Source organism: Meles meles, chromosome 13 (assembly GCF_922984935.1).
Source record: "Meles meles chromosome 13, mMelMel3.1 paternal haplotype, whole genome shotgun sequence".
NCBI classification, from domain to species: Eukaryota; Metazoa; Chordata; class Mammalia; order Carnivora; family Mustelidae; genus Meles; species Meles meles.
This window is the reverse complement of record NC_060078.1, coordinates 78,001,604-78,029,048: the sequence shown is the minus strand read 5'-3', so window position 1 is coordinate 78,029,048 and position 27,445 is coordinate 78,001,604. Positions and strand designations below refer to the sequence as shown.

Genomic DNA, 27,445 nt, shown 5'->3' with positions numbered 1-27,445 from the left:
CACAGAGGCGGGTCCTTAAGAATGACGGATTCTCGTGTGCAAAGTAACATTTCCCTTTTAAGACAGTCCGCTCTTGTAGAAGTAAAAACACATCTCCAACTCCCATTCCCCCCCCCCCCCCCCACCATACTGCTGGCATCCTGGGCATGTAGAATCCAGGATTGAAATTTGATGGGGAAGATTTCTGATTCCTTTTATTAAAACGTGAGTTTCTCTCCTTCTTGATTTTTCCTCCATGCAGTTAGGGGGAACCGCATGGACCCCTGTGTGGCCGAGTTTAAAGGTTTGCTTTGAGAAGTCAGTGAATGGATGGAAGGCCACACGGGCTAAGTTGGGCTAGGGACTAAATACAGCTTCCCTTCTTGAAGGGAATCCTGAGAACTGAAAGGTGGTGTTGGGAAGATTCTTTGGATGGATCACAACACAATCAGTCAATCTGTTGGGGACCTGAATGCTGTTTGAAGCTTAAAAATCTAGCTTCGATGTATATCCAGCTTGACAGCATGTTCAAATAACGTAAAAGCAGAAAGCTTTGCGAATCATAATACAGACCAACTGCCATCACGGAGAGAACATTTAAGCCATTAAAAGCATCTTCGCTAAGCACGGTCTTGGACTCTTGCGTGGGCTCCCGGGTTGAGGAAGGCCCTCTGTAGAAGGACCGAGTAGTACGTGATTACAGCCTTTTGCTTCGCACAAACACAACCATGGCTATATTCTCTTGAATACAGATGCCATCTCATCTGGAGATGACGAGGACGACACAGACGGCTCCGAGGATTTTGTCAGTGAGAACAGTAACAACAAGAGTAAGTAGTGGCCACCTCAGAAGGTTCCGGAGTGAGCAGAGCCTGGTGGGAAGTCCGGACTCTAACCTGTCGTCCCGTCCATTCTTCCGGATGCCGTGTCTGTCCTCCAGCCCTCGCCTTTCCTCTGCTGTGTCTGCTCTCCCGACTTTCTAATTCTGAGAATAAACCATTGTTCCTGTACACCCTTCTCTACCGTTTGTCCTTTCTTACTGTGTCAGAAAGCCGCTCTCTCTGGAAAGCCGTCACGATTTTCCTTTCCTTGAATTTCTTTTTCTCTTTGGTTTCTCACCATTTGGAGACGTCACCCGAGTAGAACCGAATACCATCTTCTGGTGTCCTGTGACCGTGTGGGGCTTAACTCAGGGGTTCTCCGCTGGGGGGCTTCTCCTCCTTCTGCCTTCCCCGGGGACATTGGGCAGTGTTGGGTTGTCTCAACAGGGGGAGGAGGGATGCCAGTGGCATCCAGTGGATGGAAGCCGGGGTCGGCTGCAGTGTCCTGGACCGCCCGCGACAAAGAGGGATCCGGTCCAGGATGTCAGTAGGGCTGAGGTTGGGAAACCAGGGCCTTTTTAAACATTCCTGCGTGCCGAGCGGAAGTAAGGGGCGTAGTGTGCCTTACTCTGCAGACAGCGGTAGAGAAGGGCCAGCAGGTGCCGTTTGCTTTGTGAAGGCAGTTAATGCTGAGCAGTGACACGTGGGCGGCCTTGGTGCAGAAGCACGTGGCTTCTCTACCTCTGTCACTCAGGCAAGTAATTTACTTCGGTGCCTCAGTTTCTTCAACTGTAAAACGGGAATAGCCACGGTGTCCGTTGGGGTTTACGAGGATTTTGTTTGTATTTGAGTTTGTATCTGTACAGTGCTCAGAAGAGTGTGTGCGTTTGTTCAAGAAGAAAGGTAAAATAGAGCCTTCGTTGTCTTTCCGATAATATGGCTTGCGTGTTCCCAGAGGGATTTTAGACGTGTTCTAAACGTCTTCCCTCAGGTGTTATATTCTACATTTTTCCAAAAGGATTTTCGTCAGTTGAATAAATTTAAACAAGTCCTAAATAATAAGACAGTTATTAAAAGAGGCCCAGGGCTGTTTCAGGGAAGACGAGAAAATTGAAACTGTTAGGGACCTGGAAGAATGCGTTAAGTGGGGAATTGCACTTGTCCCTGAGTCTCCTAGCAGCTTAGGCAAAAAGGAAAATATTTTGGTCTGTAGTTTTCACCGTTTCGGAAAAAGGCTTAGGGCCTGGACCGCTAACATCAGCGTCATCTCTAACAACTTACCAGAAATGAAAATGGCAAGGCCCCACCCCAGACTCACTGAATGAGAAACTCCTGGAGTGATTCTCCTGTCCTGTGAAGAATGATAAGCTCTGACTTAGGGATTCCCATGTGTCGATGTGCCTGGAGCAGGAGTTTGCCATTAGAGCTCTTGTTTATAAAACAGTGGGTGAGTGAAACTGTCTTCTGCCGTGATTTGTACCAACCCTTTAACAAAGTTATTGTTACCATTTAATAATAAAGCTCTGGTACATCAGAAGATATCACTCATTCCCTATTATTAGTTCTTTGGCTCTACAGGGGAGGATACAAAAGACCCTGCTTTGGAGGTCCTGCTTTGGGCAGACTCTGTGCTGGTTGCTGGCTCAGGCAGAGCATCTCCTTCCTCCGCCCCCACCACACCCCACAAGGTAGAGAAAGGTATTATTCCTGTGTTATTGATCAGAAATTAACGATTCAGCGAGCGAAAGGCAAAAACTGCCATTTACTTGTAGACCGGTTGCATGTTTAGTCACAGTGTCTCTCTCCCAGTCCCCAGGGTGATGAAGGGGGCGCAGTGTTGTTTATAGCCCCAAGTGGGGCCCACTTGTGGGATACTGACACCAGCGGCAGCTGGGTCGTGTTAGCATGACTGCCAGCTGCACTGTCCCGCTGAACCAAGTCTGATGGCAGGTTACCTGCGATACTTGGGACGCAGTACATTGTAACAGCAAGGTATAGGTTACGTAACAAGTAGGCCGACTGACCTGACCCTCTTTCTGACGATTGGGAAGGATTACCTGCCTCGGAGCTCCAGGCTTTCCTCCTGAACACTAGTCCCCACAGCCCGGTGCTTGTGCAGACGGGCCAGGGAGTGGAGCGCACTTAAGGGACTCCATGCCTTCACCCTGGGAGCAGGCTTCTTTGTAATTAGCTCTCGAATGACACCAAGTCTGCCTCGCGATGGGTGCTGTGCAGTGATTAAGGGCTGGTGTTAGCTGTACCAGGGAGATAGTGCTGTCGGGAACGGCCTCTGTTTGGTGCCTGTGAAACATTAGATGCGATTTAAAGTGATAGCAGTTCTTAGCTGGCTACTTGGCCTCTGCCATCTGTTAGTGTGATTAGGCTGGTCTGATTCACAGGTGCAGCCTGGGGCAGCAGAGATTAAGCAGCTGTGGCCTGTGTGGACAGAGGAATGCCATGGCCAGGGTAATTGGCAAGGCGGGGAAGGGGATGTTGCCATTAAAACAATTTTTTGCCACCTTCAGTGTCAAATGCCTGACCTGATTAATAGGGAAAATTGTCAAAGCACCGAATTCCATGCATTTTCAGCCACCTGGAAAACACCCGTGTGTCCAGATTGATTCCTCTGGTGCCTTCTGATCGTCTGGAAATGCCACTGGAGTGTGTTTGAAAGTTCCTCTTCAGTGAAATTAACAAATGATGTTCTAGGGACCCTGAGCTGACAGTCCCATTTCTGGGCTTGTCTCAGAGATTTTTTTTTTCCCCCTCCCTTTTTTGGGGTTGGTAGTTGTTCTGCAGCTGATGGCTTGAAAAATATATTGCAGGTCATTCCCTCGGCTCCTATGCTAGATTTTTGTTTATCTCATTTGGGTGGGTAGCTGTAAGAAGGCGAGGTTATCTGCCTGGTGGAGTTCTTAACTTTTGTACGGAGTACAAAAAGCATGGTAGTCAGGTACAATGGCAAAAATAAGTCCAAAATTAAGGTAGGACTGTTGAATTTTGGCCATGAAAGTAGGTCTGATTTTTTTTATAGGGATGTTTTGCAATATTTAGGTTGACCTTAACTCTCACAGCATCATACAAGACCCAGCTCAGCTCAAAAGTGGGCTTCCCTAGAGAGATTTGATTGAGCGGCTCGATCTTGAAAGTTCATGTGTCCTGCTTTCTGGCATCATGGGCGGTATCGCCTCGTGTCTCAGACCCGCCTTTCCTGCTAGACCACTTTGGGAGGCAAGGACTAGCCTGGATGTTCAGGGAATAGTGCATGAAATTACAGTCCTCACATACATCTTTTATGGGTCTCGTTACACGTGGTAATGCTCAGGTCTGGTCTGTGCCTTGAGAGAATAAGCTGGTGTTTCCCAAAGTATATCCCTTTGGAACCCTAGTCCGGAATAATTCTGCGCTGAGAAGGAGTTGTATTTTGAAAAGAATTTGAAAAACACCTCCTCCTATGACCCTTTCTCAGAGACTTAGAGTGTCCATCTGTAAGCATAATATGAACTCGGCAGCATTCAGTGATAAAACATCTGTTTAATTTTGGCTTTTCCCAGGGTTTTCCAAACTTACTGACCATACGACCCTTTTTAAAGCCCAGCATTTATTTGCATCCTGTTGCCCACACTTTGAAAATCCCTGCAATGGGCTGATCTGGTTGGCCTGACTTTTCTCTTGCCTTTTAAGTCAAGTCCTTCCATCACAGATGGGAAGGGCATTCTCAGGTCCTATTTTCGCAGCTGACTAGCTGATGACCTCACACTTTACCATCCCTAGACGTTTCCCTGAGCGGAGCAATCCTGTGATGTCCTTATAGGCTCGGCTGCCAGGAAATGATGCTGCTTACGTATGCCCTGTAGTGAAACAGACTTTCTCGCTCTGAAAGTTGCAATTTCAAATGCTGATTTTTGAAATGGATCCAGATTGGGGGTTTTGAAAGGTTCAGAGTTTCTACTTCAGCAGGGAAAGCATAACTTAATTAGTCCTTGCCTCCCCTAGGTGCAGGTATCTTAATGGATTATCTGGCAGCTAATAAGTAGACGTGCATGTCCATTTTTTTTTTCTCGAGTGATTTTTATTACCTCAAGCGGGTGTTTAAGTGATTAATGTTTCTGAAGAGCTAGAGACTTAGTTCTCGGGAAGATCATGATTGACAAAGTTCAGGTTAACTGCTGAACTAGAGAGAATTGATAGTGAGGCAGCTTTATCAAGATTTTTGCTCCTGGAGTAGAAAACTCAAGTTTTCTCTTGAGTGCAGAGAGACAGAAGGCAATTTTCTTTCTTTTTTAAAGACTTTATTTATTTATTTGACAGACAGAGATCACAAGTAGGTAGAGAGGCAGGTAGAGAAGGTGGGGTAGGGGGGAAGCAGGCTCCCTGCTGAGCAGAGAGCCCGATGCAGGGCTCGATCCCAGGACCTGGGATCATGACCTGAGCCAAAGGCAGAGTCTTTGACCCACTGAGCCACCCAGGCACCCCGACAAGGCAGTTTCCTATTTTGGTTTCATTCCTGTTGAGACCTGCAGGTACTCACACTCTGTGTCAGGGAGAAGGGCAATGTTTTTGGAACTAGCCAGGGAAAATGGAGGAACTTGGCCCGAGATTCCATACTCCTTTTGTTGGCTAACCCCTGATAATTAACAGTTCACCGTCACCTTTGGTCTAACTGAGATTTTTACTTGGTAGAGATTATATCTAAGTTGATAAACGTTGTGTTGCAGTTTCCAGGAATTGAAAATAATGGTAATAATAATAATAATACCCAGAGAACACAGCCTTCCTGAATTTTTTGACATTCTTTCATAATGAAAACCTCACCCTAAATTGGTTTGGGTGTTTTATCACAAAAGCCAGGGATGGTGTTCTGTTTCGGAGGGTTGGGTTGAATTATCTCTTTCTTGGCCTCCCCTGTGGTCAACCAGCATGACCAGTAAGTGGAGGGTTTTCTTTTGAAGGCAGATCCTAGGAACTCCCATGGGGCAGCTGGTCTCCCAGTGGACTCAGGCATTTCAAAAGAGGGTCACTTGCCGGACTTGTTTTAATGTGTTTCTTATCAAATGCCTCACTGGTCAGCAAGTTGTTGTTTTTAATGAGATTCTCAAATAAAGCCCGCCGACCCCATAACCACGCGCTCACTATGTCTCTGTATTTTGTTAGATTTGTTTTCTCCGAATTTATTCAAAACTGAAAACAGATGAACCTCAGTCTACTGGGGGGGTGGGGTTGGAGCTCAGAGACATCCTCCCACCCCCACCCCAGTCAGGGTCAAAGCATTCAAATGTCCTGATTAGTGATATTTTTAAAGGCCCTAATTATAGACTTAAGACAGAGGCCTTAGTGGGGCTTTAGGGAGTTTGTGAGACTTAATCTAGGAGCTGAAACAGGCTGTGTTTTTTTATTTTTGCATCAATAAAAATACAGTTGGCAGTCATCAGCGTCCACAGCTCACATAAATCTTGAACTTTTGACTTAATTACCATGGGAGAGTTCAAAGGGCAGCCTGGAGGGGTTGAAAGAGCATTGCCCAGGGAGCTGGAGGCCTGGGTCTTGCCTCAGCCCGGCCTTGGCCATGCAACGTAGATCAGATCATTTGACCTTTCTGGGTGACATTGATCAGATCTGCTGTTGGACCAGATGGTCACTGAGGCCTATTGGTACAGTGGTAACATGACGCCCTGTTTTTCCTTTAAACTGCTTGACTGTGTTCTCTTTTTGACTTCAGAAAGAGAGGAGACCGTAAACCGTAGATGTCCATGTTGGGATACATACTGGGGCATGTAAGGGCTTCTTTGGGAGCAGCCCATGTTTTCAATGGCACGGTCAAAGGAAACCCTCTATTCCTACCACGTGTTGACACGATTGATATCTGCCCAGAATACCTGCACAGAATGTTAGGACGGGGAGGGACCTTCCAGAAGATTCAGTTCAGCACCTTCATTTTATAGCTCAAGCTTTTAGCAGTTGTCCATCCATCTTGTACATTTGTCCATCTGTCTGTCAGTCCGTCCGTCCGTCCATCCATCCATCTGTCCATTCAATAAACACTTGAGTGCCTACTCCATGGGCTGAAGACGACTCAGGCTGGACCCTCCAGGGGCTCTACTCGTACTGGTCAGCAGACCTTGAAGGGGATCCACTTCAGTATGGAGCCATTCTGGTGATGGAAACACGTAAATGACAGAGAGGAGGCCCAGCGAAGGGATATGATGGATCTTCAGTGCGGGATGGAGGTGGTAGGTTGAAGGAACGTTGAAGGAAGTTTCTGTGGGATTCTACATCTCTGTTTAACCAGCACATCTTAAGAGGATACTGCCCTATTAAAGTAAAATTCTATTAGCATTTTCACTAAGACACAATAACTGTTTCAGGGTGGAAAATGATATTGAGTATAGGTATCGTGTTCCTTGATGGAATGCCAAGCCTTGATTCCTTTACTTATTTTTTTCCGTGGGTTTTACTCAATGAGCTTAAGTAAGCTCATTGTTCTTATTTCATGACTAAGAGAGCATCATTCTTTTGCTACATGTTACATCATAAGATCTGAGAATGTCAGAGCAGAAGAGACCCACCTGTCCTCTAGATCAACTTATTTACCTCTGATTTAGTAGAATTTGTTTCTCTGTGCCATCCGAGATTTATATCACCATTCCTTTTCTATGGATTGACTTTAAACTCACTCCTACATCCCTAAGGTTATGCCAGGGAGGATCCACTTATGGATGCCTAGAGACTTCTTTGAAATGTGACAAAGCCTTGGCTGGCAAGTTCCAGCTTTTATAAAGTTGTTGTGGAAATGTTTGCACTGAACACCTACCAAATGCAAGGGCCATCTCGCTTTTGTAAACTGTGAATTTGTTCAGTGAGTTCCTTCTGCAAGTGAGAGTTAACACTGTTCACCAGCCCTGGTTTGAAAAGGGGAGCCTGGCCCTGGTCTCTCACCAGCTGCATTGTTGTTCTTGGGGTGTGCGTGTGTTGGGGGGCGGGGAGGAGGTGGCTAGCATTTCCACGTATCCAGACTGCAAAAATGGCAGGAAACATCGAATACAAAGTTCGCGGAGGACACGGGGCCGCTGATGAAGAAAGCGCAGTGAGGGTTAATTCTACAGTCTCAGTATTTTTCTAGACCTTCCAGGTTCTTCAGGCTCCACATAAAACTAGTTTATTTCAGGAGGAGCCATTATAAAATAATAATTCCTCCTCTCCAGCATCATGCTCATTAAAAAAATGCATGAACTCAAAATCTTAGAGGAAAGCCTTGTCACAGAAGCATGTTGTCCTGTGTGATGTGAGTGGGACTGGGCCGAGCGTTGGGGTGGCCCAGCGCTGCCCCACAGAGAATCTGGAAAACTTGGCTCGACGGCTTTTCCGTCCAGTCACGGTGTTTGGGAATTGGGAAAAGACTGTTGCGGATGGAGGTTTCAAGCCCGAGCCGTGTAGGTGATGGGTTTCTACTCGGTTGATTAGATTTTACAGTGCCCCGCCCACCTGGCATCTCTGTGACTTCAGGTGACGAGCAGGGTGTCCCTACCCTGCTTCGTAGCTGTGGCGTTTCTTTTGCACGAGCACATTTTATAGGTGCAGTTTTAACGATTGAAATTTTACCCCAGGGAAGTGGCTTCCTGCCAGAAATTCCAGCAAAATTCTTTGCACTCTTGTCCTTAAATCATTCCTTAGGTGCCAAGACAAAGGTGCCGGCTGCCAGGGTGCTGTTGCCATAGGCCAGGCCCGTACGGGCTCTTGTGGTCTGGGGCGATCCCTGTGTGGGTTCTTGCCTCCAGACAACTTCGCTGCGTGAGAGGGGAACGCAGCAGCGTTCCCAGGTCCTTCCACTAAATCCTATTTTTCAGCATTTTAGGAAACATAAAAATCCTGCCTCATGGAATTGAGGCACATTTCTGTTGGTTCTTTTTCTATGAAAAAGAAAAGACATTCCAGAGGACCAGCTCTGCCCTAATTGATGCTATCTCAAAGAGTCACTACATTAATATTTAGCTAATTCATATGAATAGGCCATTGTGTTTACTTAAACAAATGACACGAGTGTCACCTGACAGGTGAGGTATGCTTTTCATTTAGGTCAGATTTATAAAAGTCTTTGTGTGGTGACAAAGCTCATTATTTATTTTGTGCTCTTAATGGTTTCTTTTTAGTGGCTGTGGCTGTGGCTGTGGATGGATTTTTCTAAGTAGAAGCTTTTAAAATGAAAGATTATTGAAATTGTTCCAGTAGATGCCAGGCCCTGGGAGTCTTGTGATGAATAGCAATCAAGTAGTCCCTGGTGAGCCCTCAAAAGAATGGGTGTGTTTATGGGCATTTGACACCCAAAGCCAAATGGCTACCAAGTTGCCTACTCATTGCGGATACAACTGGTTTCAAGAGGAATGCGTGCAGCCCCGTTGTTATTCCCTTGGCTCTCCCCATGCCCCTGCTCTGGCCTTTCTTTCTCTGGCACACAGGACCGACCACCTCGGCTCTGCCTTGCCTGCACGGTCTTGGCATCGTGTAGACACCATCCACATCGACGCTGATGCTTAGATAAACAAGGATAAAGAAGATTCAGCATGCCCTTGTTAAGAAATCTCAGCTCCACCTTTTATAGTCAGGTTTTAAGAGCAAGGGTGAGGCAAACAGGGGTAGGTGTTTTGTATGTCCTTCTTCCAGTTCCTCATTCTGCCATGGGCGTCTGGCTGTTAAGGGAAGGGGATTGTTACCCCCTCCTGGGAGTAGGCTGTGCTATCCACAGAATAGAGGAGACTTGTAAATCCGGGTCAGAGACAAAACCCCTGCCCGGACCGTTTGTCTCTGGTTTGTGAAATGTGTGTGCTGCTGCTCAGGCTGACCCTCATCAGCAGTAAACACAGTAATGAATCAGGCTTCTAGCATTTCAGTGTTCTAGAATGTTCTAGAATGTGCAAGGCCCCCTGTTGATGGATGCTTTAGGGAAATTTCGGCTACCAGTTTGCTAAGACAGAAACATACGTGAAAAGTTGAATAGCTATACAAGATTTCAGTGAGACGTTTGGGCTGTCAACGAGAAGGCAGCGTGCCTCTGGCAAGGGCTGGTTGTCCTGGACTCCAGTCTTGAACATCAGTGGTTGAAAGTATGGATTCTGACCCCTTGGAGAAGCTGGTTCTTACCAGCCATGGAGAATGGGGGCAAAGACAGTGGACTCTGGAATCAGAGTGCCTTGGCTCAAACCTGCCTGCACCTCTTCCTAACTTTGTAGCTTCTCCGTGCCTCCGTTTCCTTGTCTGTGCACAAGGATTATAATAACGTCTTATCAGATTTGTGTCAGGATTAATATGCTAAACATGTAAGTTTTTAGAGCTCTGTTTGGCAAATAAGAAGCCCTCAGTCCGCAGTGCTGACTGCTGGCAGGCATGAAGAATTCACGGTGGTATTCTGGGTCAGTGCTGTGGTTCTTACTTAGATAAAATGTCCTTTGTGTGGGAATTTAAAAGGTTATCTCATGAGTTTAAAGAATCACTTGTATCCATGACTTTGCAGGTCATTTAGAGGGCTCACCTTCATAGAACATGTAATCGACAGCCTCCTGTTAAGTTTTTCCTGTTTAGACACCGTGGTAGAATTATGGCATTCACAACCACTGAAAAATCGTTGCTCATTTAAAAAAAAATTAAAATGTGGTTAGTGATAGGGCTTTTTGGTTTGTCATATAAAGTCCTGGGAAATTAATGACGCCTTCCTGAATGATTTCTCATCTTAGGATGGTAAATTCTATTATTGATTGTCCCTTAGAGCTTCAGCGGCTAAATTGACATGGCCTCGAGCACACCTTGTGTGTGTATTCGATCACTTGCTAGGTGTGGTGATCTAAAAGGATACATCTTGGAGGACTCAGCTGTTGTCAGTTACCTATGTGTTGACACTGTCTATATAAAGTCACATTTGAAAACATGATTCGCTGTGAATTTATACTCTGGGACTGGGAACAAGGGCGAGGAGGTACCTCAGATACTCCCCCACCGTTAAGAGACACAAACTACCAAGCAGTCTCTCTCCAGGGACTTCTGCTAGGCCATCTGCTAGACTTCAGAAAACTTTTTCCTAACGGAAATATTACCCGAAGATTTTTGAGCATGTCAGCTCGCTCACATACAAAGTAACATTAACTTCCCTGTTATGGAAATGAAGCTCTCCTTCTCTGTACATTGTAATCTTGTTTTCCACCCCAGGAGCTCCGTACTGGACCAACACAGAAAAGATGGAAAAGCGACTTCATGCTGTCCCAGCGGCCAATACTGTCAAGTTCCGCTGTCCAGCTGGGGGGAATCCAACACCCACGATGCGCTGGCTGAAGAACGGAAAGGAGTTTAAGCAGGAACATCGCATCGGAGGCTATAAGGTAGAATGAAATTTTCAAAATGCTCTCTTTCTTAAGTTTTTATGAATCCTTCTCTCTCTCTCTCTTTTTTTTTTTTTTTTTTAAGATTTTATTTATTTATTTGACAGAGAGAGAGAGACAGCGGGAGAGGGAACCCAGACAGGGAGAGTGGGAGAGGGAGACACACTCTTCCCGCTGAACAGGGAGCCCAGTGCGGGGCTCGATCCCAGGACCCGTGTGGATCATGACCGGAGCCAAAGGCAGACGCTTAACCGACTGAGCCACCCAGGTGCCCCTCACGGTGGATATTTTAAAACTGTTTTCCTGGACTCGAGTGTACTTTAAAAGAATAGCCCCCGTTTGCATTGTTCTTTATGGGAGAAGAGTTTAATAACAGAAGGGCAGAAACTTGAGTCTGTTTTCTATATGCTTTATAGTCCGTAAAACTGAAGCTGAAGGAGAATCGGAGAAGCGTGAGTATCCTTGCCCTGTTTGAGCGGGATGTGTGAGTATGGATGGACTTGGCCTAGACGCTGGGTATGAAATAGTGCGTATGAGGACAGGATGCTTCCGTGGTGACAGGGGATCTCTGTCCTCTGCCTGCCAGGCTCTGGAGAGCCCATCACAGAAGGTGGTGAAATGTAGTCTCCTCACACCAGGGGAGGTAGACCTTGACAGCCATCTCCCTGAAGAGGTGTGGAAATGCCCGTTCAAACTCTTGTTCATCCAGTCAGCGATGGGGATGAGCATCCTCAGGGGCAGAGGCGCTGGAGAGAGCACAATTCCAGCTCACCTCACAGCGGTTCCTCAACCAGTAGGGAAGGTAGACCAGAAAGCCGTGATCTGAGTAGGCGGAAGTCAGAAGAGCATGTTGTCCTGTGGGCGTGCGGGGAGAGAGGGTGTTGGCTCTTCCGGAGGCGACGGATAACAGAAGTCAGGAAGGGATCCTGGGCTGAGTTTGAAGGAAGGATGTCTCAGGAAGAGAAATGGAGTCTCTCCATCATTTAGCCTGGAAAGAGAGGCCTTGAGGAACGTAGTATGTGAGGAAGGCATAAGGAATTTGACTATGACATTCTTTGATGCTCTTGGAAAACACGAGTCGGTGTATTAGTTACGTATTACTCTGTAACAAATTCCCCCAAGGTGCGGTAGCTTTAAACAACATTTATTGTCTCACAGTTTCCGGGTGTGGCTTAGTTGGGCCTTCCACGGGGAGGTCTCTCATACTACTAAGATTTCACTTATTTCTGGAGTCTCATTTGTGGGGTCGGTTGGGGGAAGGACCTGCTCCCAGTCTCATTCCCGCGGCTGTCGGACTCACTTCTTTGTAGGTTGTTGGGCTGAGGGCCTCAGTTCCTCGCTGGCTGTGGGATGGAGGCTGTCCTCAGTTGCTTGTCCCATGGGCCTCTTTGTGCAGTAGCTTGGGGAGGGGAGACCAGAAGAGGTAGCATGTGGAGAAGACAGGAGTCACAGCCTTTGGTAACCTAATGGAAGTGACCTCCAAGCACTTTGGCTGTTTTCTGTTATTCAGCGGATCATTAGGGAGGAGATGACTTCCCCAAGGGCATGGACATCTGGAGACCTGGGATCAGCAGGAGCCGTCTGAGAAGCCTGCAGGGGGACGCTCTCACCCGGACCCCAGGTTCCAAAGAACTGGGTCAAAGAGGATTTCTTGGTGGATGGACTATCTTGCTATAGATGTGTCCACAGCATTGATGACATGTGAGAGGGCGCGTGAGCCCTGACCTCATCGCTGCTGTGGTTCAGGGGGCCTCCTCTCCACAAAAAAGTACCCTGGAGCCCTTTTCTGAAATATCCTACCTGGTTCTCATCTTTATTATTATTATTATTTTTTAAGATTTTATTTATTTGACAGAGATCACAAGTGGGCAGAAAGGCAGGCAGAGTGAGGAGGAAGCAGGCTCCCCGCTGAGCGGAGAGCCCTGTGCGGGGCTCGATCCTGGGACTCTGGGATCATGACCTGGGTGGAAGGCAGAGGCTTTAACCCACTGAGCCACCCAGGCGCCCCCGGTTCTCATCTTTAAAAGGGTTGTTTTCTTCTTCAAAAATGGCTGACTTTTGTTTTACCATTTAAAAACATTCAGAAGCCAAAACCCAGAGGGCAACGGGGAAAGCCTAGGAGTAAATTTCTACGTGCAGATATAGGGCAGTTGGCGTGTGTGACGGGTGTGAGGTACGTTTGCTTCCAGGTGGGTGCCTCGGAAGTTGTGGAAAGAGACACACGTGGCCTGTCTTCCACGACTCCTTGTTGGCGGGAACAGGAGGCAGGAGGCTGCTTTGTCTCTTTGCTCTGAGATTGGTGCTTAAACCAGGTGCCATGAGATGCGAAGGTTGGCTTGCTTTCTTTGTAAAAGACAGTCAGACGGAGATTTACGTAGGTGGTTGCTGCTTGGCAAGGAGGACTTAAAACCACTCCAGTTGTGGCCCTGGGGATGGTACTAACCACCAGATGCTCCCCGGGAACATAATCGATGTCTTTCCGATGATTTCATTTCAATACAACCGGAGTTTCAGAGTGGTGGTCAGAATCCTGGCCGTTAACAAGTTTCCTCAGTTAAGTCAGCCTTGGAAAAAAGTAGAAAGAATTGATGAGCCTCCAGAAACTCCTGGTCTCAAAATAAATAGGACCAACATCATTATTATGGGTAAGGAGCTTTTTGCAAATCTGAATTAGTGATTATAAATGCTCTTAAAGACTAAGGGCGCCTGATGAGGAAATGGCTGCTTGATTTTCAGCAGGTGCAGTTCAGTGTAAATTACCGAGGGCAGCATTCTGCTAACCGGAGAGCGCCCGGGTTCCAAAAGCAAAGTGGGGGACCTTGCCCAGGGGACCTTTCTTTTGCCTGTGTGCTCGGAGGCACAGATGACCAAAGGATTTTTGTTGTTTTGCGTTGGAGCCATTTCTGGAGTGAAAGAGAATGGGAATTTGAATGCAGGGGAATGAAAATATGAAGTATATTTTGCTATAGGCGTGCCTGGCTGGGCATGTCAGCACAGGGTGTAGCTCTTGATCTCGGGGGTGTGAGTTCTAGCCCCACACCGAGTGTAGAGATTAATTAAAAAAGAGGATCTGAGAAAAAGATAAAGTGAATTTTGCAATTAAAAAAAGAGCAAAGAAAGAAGAGTATCGTACCTTTGGGACGTGGTTTGCCGGCTGGCGGTGATGAGTGCGCGTTTCTGGTCCTGTTGGACTTTCTCCGGAGAAGAGTCCGTGGCCGTGCCTGGGCACCCTGGGGTGTGGCGGGGGTGTCACTCCGTCAAACGCGAAGGTGGTCCACCTGGGTTTAGTAAGGAGTTTTCACAGCAGTTGTGGTGCTGGGATACCGTTTTAGCTCAGGAATTCCTTCCAGCCAGCCCCAGGGGCTTCTGAGACTTGAAAGGGAAAGAGATCACTCATCTCCTGGGAAGACATAGTTACCTACAGCATAAGGCTTGCTAATGATGTGTGAGGCTCACCCCAGGCCTCAGGTCATGAAGTCCTGGGGGGGGGGGTCACAGAGCCTGAGAGCCCCACCTCCACCACAAGTCCAAGCTCTCTGGCTGGTGCAGGCCTTCTCAGGGCCCTGAACAGGGCAGAGTCGGGAGCATGGTTGCTACGGATGGGTTTTCTTTGTTACCTGCAGAGACTTTTAAAAGAATTCTGTTTCTCCAACATTCGGCCTGAGGGAATCCCCCACCCCCACAAAGCAGAGATCCCTTTGATGAGTGGATGGCCTCATGTCCGAATGTCCCTCTCCCCTGACTTCCATCCGTTGGCTACTTTATTTATTTATTTATTTATTTTTAAATTTTTTTTTTTTATTTCTTTGACAGAGAGAAATCACAACTAGGCAGAGAGGCAGGCAGAGAGAGAGGAGGAAGCAGGCTCCCTGCCAAGCAGAGAGCCCGATGCGGGGCTCGATCCCAGGACCCTGGGACCATGACCTGAGCTGAAGGCAGAGGCTTTAACCCACTGAGCCACCCAGGCGCCCCCCGTTGGCTACTTTATTTAACGAAGAAGCAAAGTGTCAAGTTTTCCAAGATGTATTTTTCCAGAAAGCAAGACTTGAAAGTTTCCGCAAACAAATGTCTGTTATTTCTGTGATTTTTTTTTTTTTCCCCTTCATAAATCTCATTTCGTAAACCATGGTTGCTCTGTCTGCCTCGCTCAGCTGTCGGTCTAGGTCTTTCTACCTGCTTACGGATCAGGCATTTTGGCCCTTGTCCACTGTGTTATAGCTTGTTTTGAAATGGTGGCCAGTGAAGGGAGAAGGAAAAAAAAAAAACCCAAAACAAAATCAAAGAGAATTATGAAATGGGACAGAAAGCTCATTTTAATTAAAATGACCAACAAAGCCCTTCGGTATTCTGTGGGTCGGTCTTACTTACCAAAGGACTCATGCTGAGCCTTCCTTAGGTGATTTAAGAGTCATATTATTGTTTTTCTTGGTATGTGGGCACAGGCTGGGTGGGATGTCATTATTTATGGTGATAAAGGTTGACTTGAAGCCTAACTGCATCTCCCTAATGGTACTCCCGCCTGGGCTCTCTCATCAGTCTTGACTGTGGGCAAGTTGTTGAAACTCTTCTTTTAGGTCATCTGTCCTTAAAACGGAGTTTGGATGGATAGTCTTGAACATCTGATTCCTTCCAACTGTGATTTAGTAGCATCACCACCAACGAATTTTTATCATAAACAATAGCACAGATTTTTAATTTTTTTTTTCCAGAACGAGGTTACCTATAAGGCTAGATATTTCAAAGGGCTCTGAACAGTAATTACAATTTAATGCAGAAACGCAAGAACATTGGGGTAATTAATAGACCACCTCAGCTCCTGACTCATTCCTAGGTAATGACTCAGGCATAGAGGGGAAGAGTATTCTTAAAAACTGCCTTTCATGCCACTTAATAACTGCCTAAGAACCAAGAGAGATCACAGGAGCCAGCCCTCCCTCAATCTGGGCCTGGGACCGGCACAAGAGGGCGTGGCTTCAGGCCTCCTGAGGGTGAGAACTCCCGTGGACCCCTAGCAGGGTGAAGTGTCTCCGGATCTGGACTGTCCGTTTCCTTGTATGTTTCAGGCCCAAGAAAACATGAAGAAAAATCTGTTTTCTCATAATCCCCGCTAAACCGGTGGTTTTGCCGGGTAGGTTCACTTGCCGGGTTACTTAGCTGTCCTGTTAGCAATGTTTGATTAAATGTTATGCCTCATCCCAAAGTACGTTTCTTGGGAAAAGTCACGACGAATGTCCTTATGTTTTTTTTTTTTTTTTAATTGCTGGATGTTTTTTTTTTTTTTTCCATTTTATTTATTTTTTCAGCGTAACATTATTCATTCTTTTTGCACAACACCCAGTGCTCCATGCAAAACGTGCCCTCCCCATTACCCACCACCTGTTCCCCCAACCTCCCACCCCTGACCCTTCAAAACCCTCAGGTTGTTTTTCAGAGTCCATAGTCTCTTATGGTTCGCCTCCCCTCCCCAATGTCCATATGTTTATATTTACATTTGGTTGAGCTCTTCCTCAGCCCAGGCATGGCAGCGTTCAGCCCAGATCGGGCCGTCTGGGATGAGGAAGCAGGTGTAGGTCAGCCAACCTGTGTCGTGACTGAGCTGGGCACCTCCCGCCCGCCATGACCCTGAGTCCCCTGCACCACCCGAAGAGAAGGACGCTGTTATGTTGCCCCTTTTCCAAATGACACTTGTCATGTGGCTCCTTGGTGGCGAAGCTGCCATATTTGGGCCCAGGTAGTTTTCCTCCAAGCTTCACGCTCTTCCTAAACTGCTTTCTTCAAAGGTGGTTCCATGTCTTTATAAAAAACACCGTGATAACTTAGAAACACATCCCAGGAAGATGTAAGTATCAGTCAGCCCAGAGAACACTGTTGAGAGCAAAGCTGGCCGTATGATCCAGGACCAGTGTGGGATTTTTCACACTGTGGTAAAATATACAGAATATAACATATGTCATTTATTTTTCCTCACCCCACACAGAAACTGTGTATCTGTTAAGCAATAATCTTCCTTTCCTCTTTCCCCCTCCTCCCACGCCCTGGTAACCTCCTTTCTGTCTCTGAATTTGCCTGTTGTAGGCATTTCGTGTAAGTGGAGTCACGGGATAATTGTCCTTCTACCTGGGTTCAGGTGTGTTGTAGCAAGAATCAGACCTTTATTGCTTTTAGGGCTGGATACTATTCCATTTTCTGGATCGGCCCCATTTTGTGTATCTGCGCATCTGTTGATGGGCCCTTGGGATGTTTCCACCGTTTGGCTCTCGTGCATGGAGCAGCTTCGAACATGCATGAGCAAGTATTTAAGTCCTTGCTTGCGGTTCCTTAGGGCATATACCTGGCCGTGCGATTGCTGGGTCATCTGATGGTTCTTCATTCAGCTTTTGGAGGAAGGTCATGAGATTTTTAAGAAGAGTGAAATTCAGAAGGCAGTGATCCTGCTGGCAGTCTGCCCCCAGAGCACCTTTCCGAGCCCCTTCGGGCGCCTGAGGACGGACTTCCATGTTGTAATCCTCTCCTCCCTGCTCTGGGAGATCCACGCATCGTTCACGGAGTGGAGGAAAGAGTTGGAGTTGTGCGCTAGATGGGATCAGAGCTCGCCTTGCCCTGTTTTCTGGACACCTCCTAAAAAGCAAACTTCAGGAGTTTTAAGGATTAATCAGGCATTTGCCTCCACATCTGCGTGGTGATAAGCAGCAGTGAGTGCCACACCCTCGACACGGGTGAGCTCTCTTTGTGCACACCTCCAGAGGTCTGGCTTAGAGACCCCGGGAGCCTGCTGGAAAATGGGGTCTGGAATGGGATCGTAAGGCTCTATGTGTCCCAGTGACAGCTGGGTTATGGCGAGTTGTATTCACGGGCTGCCTTTATGAAGGCCAGGGTTCGAAGGGGTTGCTGCCTTTCTCCATAAACTAGGCCTGACACGGGTGGAAGGAAGTGCTGGGGTATTTGCCATCCCACGGACACAGTATTCATTGACTTGGCATCGGGCAAAACTTTCCATCCAGCTTCTGATGTTTATTCTGCTTGTTATCGAACACCTAGCTGTTTGGAAATGTCCAGATTTTTTTTTTTTTTCTTTCTGCAATGTGGAAACCAAACATCCAGGTGACAGACTGGGTCTTTGGCCTTTCACCTTTCCCCTGGGTGTTTTGCTATCATAACAAACTAAATCTGCATTCCCAGTTGTCACCTGAAGGTAGCCGAGGGTTTCCACATGCCTCCCGGAAGACGTCGGTAGCAGAGGAATTCTGAGAAAACCTGTCTGGGCCACCTTTGGTCTTTGTGAGCGGGGCGTGGAATGTTTGTGGAATCCACCTTTTTTGTATTAAGAGTACAAGAGTTGAGGCCATTAGCTTCAACCTGCTTTGTTTCAGTATTGAAATGTTATTTTTACAAGTCTTCAGCGAACGTAGTTTTGAAGCCTCGTGCTCTCTAATTCTGTTCCTTGGCAGATGAAAAAATCGTGATGAATTCCGCAAAGATTTGGCCACAGGCAGGAATGAGGAGAAAGGATGGTGCGTGTGTCTGCTGGTGCAGGATTTCTGTCCTCCCTGGCCCTGTGCTCAGTCTGCCAGAGGCTTACAGTCCCCGAGGTTTTGCCACAGAGCCACTCCCGCTGAACGGGGAGGCAGGGGGAGTGGTTTTACTTCAGTTTTTGGGTGCCGTGTCTGTGATTTCGGGTTAAATTTGAAAAGTGAAAATGAGAAAAAAGTCAGCAACATGCATAACCCCAGTACCTAATTATATACAGCGGACTGCTAACAATTTAGTACAGTTTTGTTCTGATTTTAGCTATGTTTATACAGTCGTGCTTATAGATTCAGGGCGATACCATAGGCATCTGTAGGGCTGTGTGTGTGTGTGCGCGCAAACGTACACGTTTGTATTTCTGTACAACGGAATCCTGAATATACATATTTTTATCTCACCTGCCCCCCCCCCCAATTTATCAGTAACTATTCATAGTATCTTACCAGGTCTGAACATAAGAATACCTCTTTCTTTTTAACGAGTGTGTGCTATTTTGTTGGAATGAATTAACCGTCTGTTAGTTCATATAGGACAAAGTATATTTTAGTAATGATTTTCTTCCCGATGGATTCATTTTTGCCGTTACAAAGGGTGCTGGAAACCTCAGTCTTATTCATATGCCTTGAAGTCATCCTGCTGTTTTCTGTGGAGGCCAGATTGCTAGCGGTGGAATTAACTGGGTAAAAAGAAAAAAAAAAATGTGTTGCCGATTTTAATAGGCCCTGCCAAATTATTGTACAGAAAGGTTTTTCTCTATGTTCCTGTTCTCAGTTTGAGCCTCTCTTGCCTTCTACCCTCGCTAAGTACTCGGGTGACGTGGCTCTTCCTAATTTTTGTTAATCAGCAGGTGAATAACAGGGTCTCATTATTGTTTTAATTTGCATTTCCCTGATTGTTAATGAGGTTAAGCATCTTTTCATATGTTTATTGGGTATTTACATTCCCTCTTCTGTGAAAGCAAAGACGTGCTCTGCTCTCACTGGCAGAAGAATGGTAGCACTAAAAAGATGAGGAATATTAAAAAAAAACCGCGAAGAGGACATCTGACGTTTTTGTCGGAAGGGCAGTGTCTTTAGGTTGACCCTGATTCTTGGGGTATGGGAGAGGAGGGCTTAGAAAAGAAACACAAAAGTCTTTGTGTCTTTGCCCCCCATCTTGATAGAGTTACTGTTTGTCCTCTCTTAGCTTTCATGAAGCAACCACTAATTAATGGTAGGATATCCCCTAGGAGAGTGTCAAACGTTCCCCCTGTTGGCAGCTTCTAAGGGCGTCCATTTGGAAAGTGCCACAGCTCATAAAATTTGGGATTGGTGGTGTGTCAAGGAATCGAATACTGGAGCCGTGGTGGAAGAAAATAAATATTAACAGCACTGCATGGGGCGGTATTGACTGAGTACCAAGGTCTCGGGCAGGGCAGAAACACCTTGTTTGTTAAGTGGGTTTCTCATTGTGAAAGCATTTTATAAATGTTAACTTATTAATATTTGTAGTGCATCTCCAGGAAGGAAACATTTCGGGGAGCACTGCTGTTGATGAGGGGTTTTACGTGGGATGCCATCACCCCGACGAGAGCCTGGGTCTGACCACATGCCCTGGGGTTAAACACGGCAGTGGTATGCCGAGCTGCTTATGCCAAGATTTAATGTCTTGGGCAGAGGCAGACGATGCCCTCCCTGTGCGGTTCAGGTTCAGCTCCATTTGGAATGTGCCGTGTGCCAAATCTGGATCCAGGCGCAAGAAAGACATTGACAGTTTGGACGGGGTCCAGAGACAGGCACTAGTCATGATTAAGGGCTTATGGGCATGACATTTGAGCAGGGGCTCAAAGAACTGAATATTTACAGCAGGGCTAAATGCTGGATTACGTGGCTTGGTGACGTTAGGACCTGTGGCTTCATCCCCAAGTTACCCTCTGTGTGATTAGTCCTTCAGAGTCCAGGAAAGTCCCATTTCTGATGCCGCTGAGAGCTTGGGGATAGGGAGGGTCTCTGTGTGGGCCCATCTGAAGGAGTTAGTCTCTGAGTCTCCCAGGCTCAGCTCCAGGGTGACACCCGGGGGGCCAGAATTTCAGTAGAGAATTCTCATTTCCCTGGAAAACTTAGCAACTGACTCTTCTTCTTGGTGCTCCCTCTACACACTGTGCATAGAAGGCTTATCCCTCCCGAGAGGAGACCTACCCTCTTGCTTGGGTTCTCCTAGAAGCCTACGGCCCAGCTGAGAGTAGGAGGGAGGTCTTTGCCAGTGGAGGGGACACACTCTCTCCACTGGGGTCTGACGCCTTCAGGTTCATTTTACCACCAGACTCTTCGCCTGTGACACCGAGAATGAATATTCCCTCGTCAGCTCCGTGACAGGAGATGGAAACAGTCCAGGGTTGTACAGGGGAGCTGGTGAGAGGACAGCAGCTTGAGCAAAGGGACTGTCTGCCCAGATCTCACTCTCACTTCGCTGATCGTCCTCGGCGAAGAAGAGTCCAGCCCTTACCCCCGTGATCCTTCATGAGACTGTGCGTGACGAGCAGTGGTCTCGTTTTTGAACCAGCATTGGTCGCTGCTGTCTGTCACAGTGACTCACCACAGAGCTCAGCCTGTGACACGACATGTGTTGGAGGGTAATGGGCTCCGATAACCTCTTACCTCTGTGGGTGCAGCTTTTCGAAGTGGACAGCTGCTCTGCCCTCCCATTTTTATAATGGAGCGTTCATGAGATGAGTTTCTTTATTCTCTAGTTCCTTGACTCACTCGTGTGCTCGCAGAGGCTCGGCTGGTATTATCGGTTTTTATGTGATTAAGGCAGAAAACACTTGCAGTGCTCAGGGCATCATTCAGAAGGTCAGTTGAAATTCCCGAAATCATAGTTAAGACTGGTAGGGCCCAGGCTTTTAATTTATTTTTTTATTTTCTCCTTGCCATGTCTTTAGAGGGCCTTGTCCGAAATACCTTTACAATATGATTTGGATTTGGAGAGAAAGGGTAGAGCCTTGAGCCTGCAAGAGAAAATCTGCATATTGGTCTTAGTGAGGAAAAGTCATGCTTGCTTGAAAGCTTGAGTCGGTGGAAATATTTTAAAGGCAAGGTGGGAAAGCCAGCGTCTAGCCTGTTGGCGTGTTGGCAGAACTGTGGGTGGCAGTCCCAGTACCTTATCGTCACACGTGCTGCTTATCTTTGAAAACGTCTCAAGGAGTCTGTAAGCAGGTGGATATGCAGCTTCGTTGCATATGGGATTCGTTGCTCCCATATTTGGAATTCTGAGTGTGTCTCTCAGGGCTATGTAGCATCTATTCGACTACTGCCAGAGATGGGAGGGGCAGACCTGTGTTCCCAGTTGAAACTTCTGGAGGCTTCCAGACAGCCTCTGAGGGCCGTGGGAAAAGAAACTGGAAGGTTCTAGAACAATACAGAATGTAGCTTGTGGGCTTCTCGGGAGATTCACATTAGCTAAGGCCGGATGGAGTGCTCAGAGCAGTGCCTGGCATACAGTAAATGCTCATTGGTGCTGACCCTGAGTGGTCCATGGGTGCCCTGGGGTCGGCGGGTTCCTAGTGGATGAGCAGCCTTTCAGCCTCTCTGCTCTGGGGCACTGGTAGGGTCGCAGGCTAAAGGGCAGGCTCCCCCGGCCATTTGGCAGCTCCTGGAGGAACCGTCAAACCATGACAGCGAGAGACCCAGTCCACACACTTGCATATCTGAACGTGTCCGTATCCCCTTGCAAGACATTCACCTTGTTGACAAGGATTGTTTTCACTTGCCTCCATTCTGAGTCCTTCGTATGAGGGAAATGTAGGATTCAGGGGATATTTCTCTACCTTCCTTGTCTCCCCCAACTGCTCTTTAGATCAAGAAAGCAAAGTACCTAGTGTTCTGTGCTAAGCGTGTTAAATAAGCACCTTTACTTTGATCTTTTCAGGTGCGAACCCAGCACTGGAGCCTTATTATGGAGAGTGTGGTCCCGTCCGACAAAGGAAATTACACCTGTGTGGTAGAGAATGAGTATGGCTCCATCAATCACACGTACCACCTCGATGTTGTTGGTGAGTTTGCTTCTCCCAAAGGGGCAGCTGTATGCCAGCTTGACTCCTGTGACATCGTGAAAGTGAGTCTTGTTTCTTTCCCATGGTTTAAGGAGAGTCGGTCCATTTCCTTCTTCTTCAGCACACGCTGTCGTTAGAGAAGGAGTCTTCTGTCAGTTGACAGTGTTCTGTTTCCCGAGGAACCATGCTTTATGTATTTTGTGTGATCCTATTGGTTCCCTTGCATCTTGTGGAAAATGGACATAGTGTGAAAGGTGCTGAAAATGGATGAATATAGAGAATGAAAATAACATTCTGGAGAATGTTAGTGTGTTCAGGGAAGGGGCGCAGATATGCTCTAAGAGAACTTTTAAAGATTTCTTTGTTTGTTTTAGAGGGAGAACAAGAGCAAGTGCAGGGGGCGGGGAGGGGCAGAGGGAGAGGGAGAGAGAGAATCTTGAGCAGACTCCATACTGAGCATGGAGCCCGACATGGGGCTCGATCCCAGGACCCTGAGATTGTGACCTGAGCTGAAATCAAGAGTCTGATGTTTAACTGACTGAGCCACCCAGGAACCCATAGACCTTTGTTTTTAAAAGAGAGGAAACACAATCAAAAGAAGGGCTATTGTATTGTATTGTGTGGTATTGCCTGCGAAAGAGTAAAGGAAAAGGTATCAGTATGACTGAGCTGATAGCTGGCTGGGGCAGGTCAGGGTCAAGGTGCCCAAGTGAAAGTCATTTGAGATTGTAGGCTCAGCGTTTGTTCCTAGAAATGATTCCTTCTGTGGAAAGGGAACTGTGTATATGGGCTTGTAAATATCTAAGTGCTCAGATAGATAGGGCATTTTAATTAAATATCTTAAGGCCAAGTATCCTGATGTCCTGGAACTCAGATTTTGTCCCATCTTGCCTATTGTGATGGATTGTGTTGTAACTGATAAGGAAAGAGGGTTTCTCTGTGGGAATACTGTGGGAGGATTGGAGATGCCGAGGTTGGGTCTCATTGCAGGAGGGATGGTGGGCTAAGATCTTTGGATCCTTTGTACGATCCATCTTTTCTCTGTCTTATCATCTACCTGGACTCTGTGGCTCACCACCTGACCTTGAATCCTGGCTGGGGGTCAGCTAACCAGTCTGCCCTTCTCTTGCGGATTGCCAGCTTCAGCTAAGGGTCTCAACTCCAGGCTCTCCCTAATGGATTTTGCCTTAAGGTGACCCTATGTAACTCCACAGACCATGCCCACCCTTCATGTCTGTGAACAACGGCTTTCCTCCATTGTTTCCTGTGCATGTGTCCCTAGTATTATTTCATGTGTGGGCATTTCTTCTCCTTCAAGAAGCTATAAACTCTCTGAAGAGAGGCTCTGTAGTGATTTGAATTGCCCAAAGAACCATGAAAACACCTTCCAAAAGCTTGATTAACCAAATTACATAGATTTTATTAATTGAAGTTTGAGATTAACTGCAAATTGAACAAAACCATTTTGATTTTTTATCAAGTTGCCTTAAATTAAATCCATAAGAAGCTCTGCCTTCGAAAGCATGAAGTACTGTTTATTTCTGAGCTTGTGTTAAAATTCAGTGAAAAAACGTATTTGTGATGCTTTATCTTTGTTATAACAATGTCAAATTTGGTAGCTTTTACATAATGTAGATCCCATGGACATTCCTAAAAGACTGAGTTTCTTTGCTCACAGAGATATCGGGGAAGGTTTCTTAGTGGGAATCACTACGCACAGATATTTTACAGATCAAACTGAAAGAAGTAACACAAATATGAGAAGAGAATGGTGAACATTTATTTTGGCATTGATGGGCCATAAATCTGTTGATTAAGCACACACCATGAGTTCACATTGGGCCTCACGTTGCCTGAATTTGACATGAGCGCGTTTCTATTTAAGGAAAGAGAGATTTGGGGCTAGAAATTCTTCAATACTTAATTTTGAAACAAAGTAATTGATTGTGCAAATAAGATAATCATGTTGTAGCCGTCCCCAGGGATTCTGGCTTTGCACGGGTCCCCCAATGGCTCGCTGGGATTGGCTGGGGACCGGTCCAGGAATCTGGAGTCAGCTGGGCCACCTCAGCTCCTAGCAGGTTTTGGGTTGAGTTGTTATGTAAAGCATTCAAAGCCCCTCACCCCACCACTCTTTTTTGAGCTTTCTGGCAGCTCATCTCTGTGAAGCCCTCTGCAGTCTCTCTTACCGTTTAGGGCTGGATTTGAATTGAGCTGCTGAATAATGGAATTGTGCTGTCTAATGTTAATCCCCTGGTAATCAGTCTTGTTGAAAAGAGCATATGATTCAGTGGTGTAATGTAGAGGGAGCATAGAGCGTATGGAGTAATGCAGAGAAAGGCCTGATTATGTCACAAATTTGGGAGATTGCCCAGCCAGACGTGGGCCAATAATGACACAATGCTGGTTGGGAATATCCATTAAAGCTCAACCCCTAATAATTTTCCAAGCCTTGAACCTCTTTATAAATAGAAGCCAAAAGTCAGTGGAGTATAAGACATTTTCAGGAAAGATGGAGGTGTGAAATACTGTCATCTTTGCTCAAAACCCCGGTAATTGCTTTGAGAAGCACTAATAAAATAAGAATTGAGTCGGCTCGAGAGTCTCATGCAGACTTACGGGGTTGGCAGGCGGGCGTTCTGAACGTCTCAGCAAGTGGCAGCAGAAGGCGTTCAGGCTTGAACACCGATTTTCTGGTGGCCCACAACCGGAGTGTAATACACCGCCTCGTGATAACAAGCTTCCCAGATACAGCTGCGTCTCCCAGAACGTCGGAGACTTCCCCAGTGAAAGTGAAGTCACGTTCCTCGAGAGGTTATTTTTGTTGCTATGATACATAGGTTTGGGGTTCAGATACTGCGAAGCATCAAAATGGGCGAGATCTTTTTATTGAAATTCTTCCTTGGGAAGGCATTCCCATAAGCACTTTAATGTAAAAGCCGTGTAATTTAAGTGACATTCTTGTGTTCTGGAATTAAACAGCCAGCCATTGTTGTGTGCGAGGGAAATGCTCTGGTGTATGGCAGCCCTTTTAGGAGCCTCGCTTGATCCTCATTAAAATTGACACCATTACTTTTCAGCCATTTACTGGCAAGGGAAAATTAGCGCGAAGCTCCGCATCCCGGTCATTGTGACTCTCCTAAACCAGGCTCCCCTCAGAGGGCTGGCTTTGGGGGGTGGTGGGTCTTGGCCCTCGTTCATCAGTGAAACGAGGCCAAAGCCCTGGGTTCTGACGGCTCTGCCACCAAGAAGCCACAACCTGGGACATATCCTGTGACCTTGGGTTTCCCGAGCGAATGGCGACAAGTCCCCTTCGCCTTTCCTGAGCCCTTCTGGTCTCACCGGGGGAGTTGGAATGTTGGTATTTAGCTCATTCCTGTGATGGTGTGGTCTGTCTCCCAGGGGCTGCTGGGACAAGTGAGGGCAAACTGGGATGGGTTGAGACAACGGAGGTTGATTCCGTCTCCGTTCTAGAAGCCAGACGTTTGAAGTCAGGGGGTCAGTGGGGTTGGTTTCTTCTGCAGACTCTGACGGGGCGTCTGGTTCACACTTCTCCCCCGCTGCTGCTGGCCGCCCTCGGCTTGTGGACATGTCACTTCCGTCTCGGCCTCTGTCATCCTGCAGCTTTCCTCTCTGCATCTCAGATCTCCCTCTGTGTGTCTCCTACAGGGACATGTGTCACTGGATTGAGGGTGTGCCCTCCATCCAGGATGGTCTCATCTCAAGATCCTTAATTACAAAGACCTCGTTTCCAAATAGAGTCACATTCACAGGTTCCGGGGTGAGGACATGGACTTACCTTTTTTCGGGGCGGGGTGGGGGGGGAAGGCTACAGTTCAACCCACTACAGTTGTTATGAGGAATCTGTTTGGGTTAACAGATTAAAAAGGAAAAAAAAAAAAAAGAACCCAAAACACCAAATTGGCATCAGGTGGCCAGCAATAAATGCTGGTTTTCTCCCTTCAAACCTGGACTCTCTGGAGAGTTAGAAGGCATTTTATTTATTTTTATGTATTTTTAAAAAAGATTTATTTAGTTGAGAGAGAGAGGGAGGGCATGAGAGAGAGAGTAGAGGGAGAGGGAGAAGCAGATTGAGTGGGGAGCCCGATGCGGGGGCTCGATCCCAGGTCCCCAGGATCATCACCTGAGCCAAAGGCAGATGCTTAACTGACTGAACTACCCAGGTGCCCCTAAAGGGCATTTTTAATAGCTTTCATTAGACTCCATCAGAGGTTTTATTAAATAAACGGAGTGCCATAATGGAACTAACGGAAGAGGCCAGGGGCTGCCATTCACGTCCTGCTGGGTTTACCCCTTTGGTTAATCCAGTCGTCAGGGCCGTCCCAGGACTGATCCAGTCACAGAAGAGTATCGTGGTGTGTTTGTGAACCCCGAGGTCCTGAGGCTGGCCTCACCCCTCACCCCACTGATGGTTGAGGAACATCAGGTTTGGGGTGGTGGAGGTTGGTGAGGGATTTATTTGCCAAGGACTTAAAAACCCTCCAGAGCCCGGGGCTCCATATGGATGTTCTGGAAACCAAGATTAATGCTGCGTCCAGCACTGCACATGGAGGTCTCGGGTTTAGGTGTCCCGCGGTGTGGAGCAGCAGGAACCGCTGCAGAACTCTGAAAACCCCCACCCTATGTTCCAAACAACAAACTGAGAGAAAGAGAGAAAGTGTTTAATGGACCAGTTGACCCTCCTCACTCATAGAGACCCTTTG

General features: G+C 47.0%; 1 protein-coding gene across 10 annotated transcripts in view; it reads left to right on the top strand.

Annotated features, from left to right (window-relative positions):
* The window catches only part of FGFR2 (fibroblast growth factor receptor 2), a 102,160-nt gene that overhangs the window by 26,762 nt on the left and 47,953 nt on the right, over positions 1-27,445 (top strand). For 7 of the 10 annotated variants that reach the window (XM_046026652.1, XM_046026651.1, XM_046026649.1 and 4 more), the window contains 3 exons: positions 732-809; positions 10,995-11,164; positions 22,598-22,721. In XM_046026652.1, the coding sequence (XP_045882608.1) occupies positions 732-809; positions 10,995-11,164; positions 22,598-22,721 (372 nt within the window). The remainder of the gene's footprint in view (positions 1-731; positions 810-10,994; positions 11,165-22,597; positions 22,722-27,445) is intronic. The other 3 variants (XM_046026655.1, XM_046026654.1, XM_046026650.1) reach the window with 1 other exon arrangement.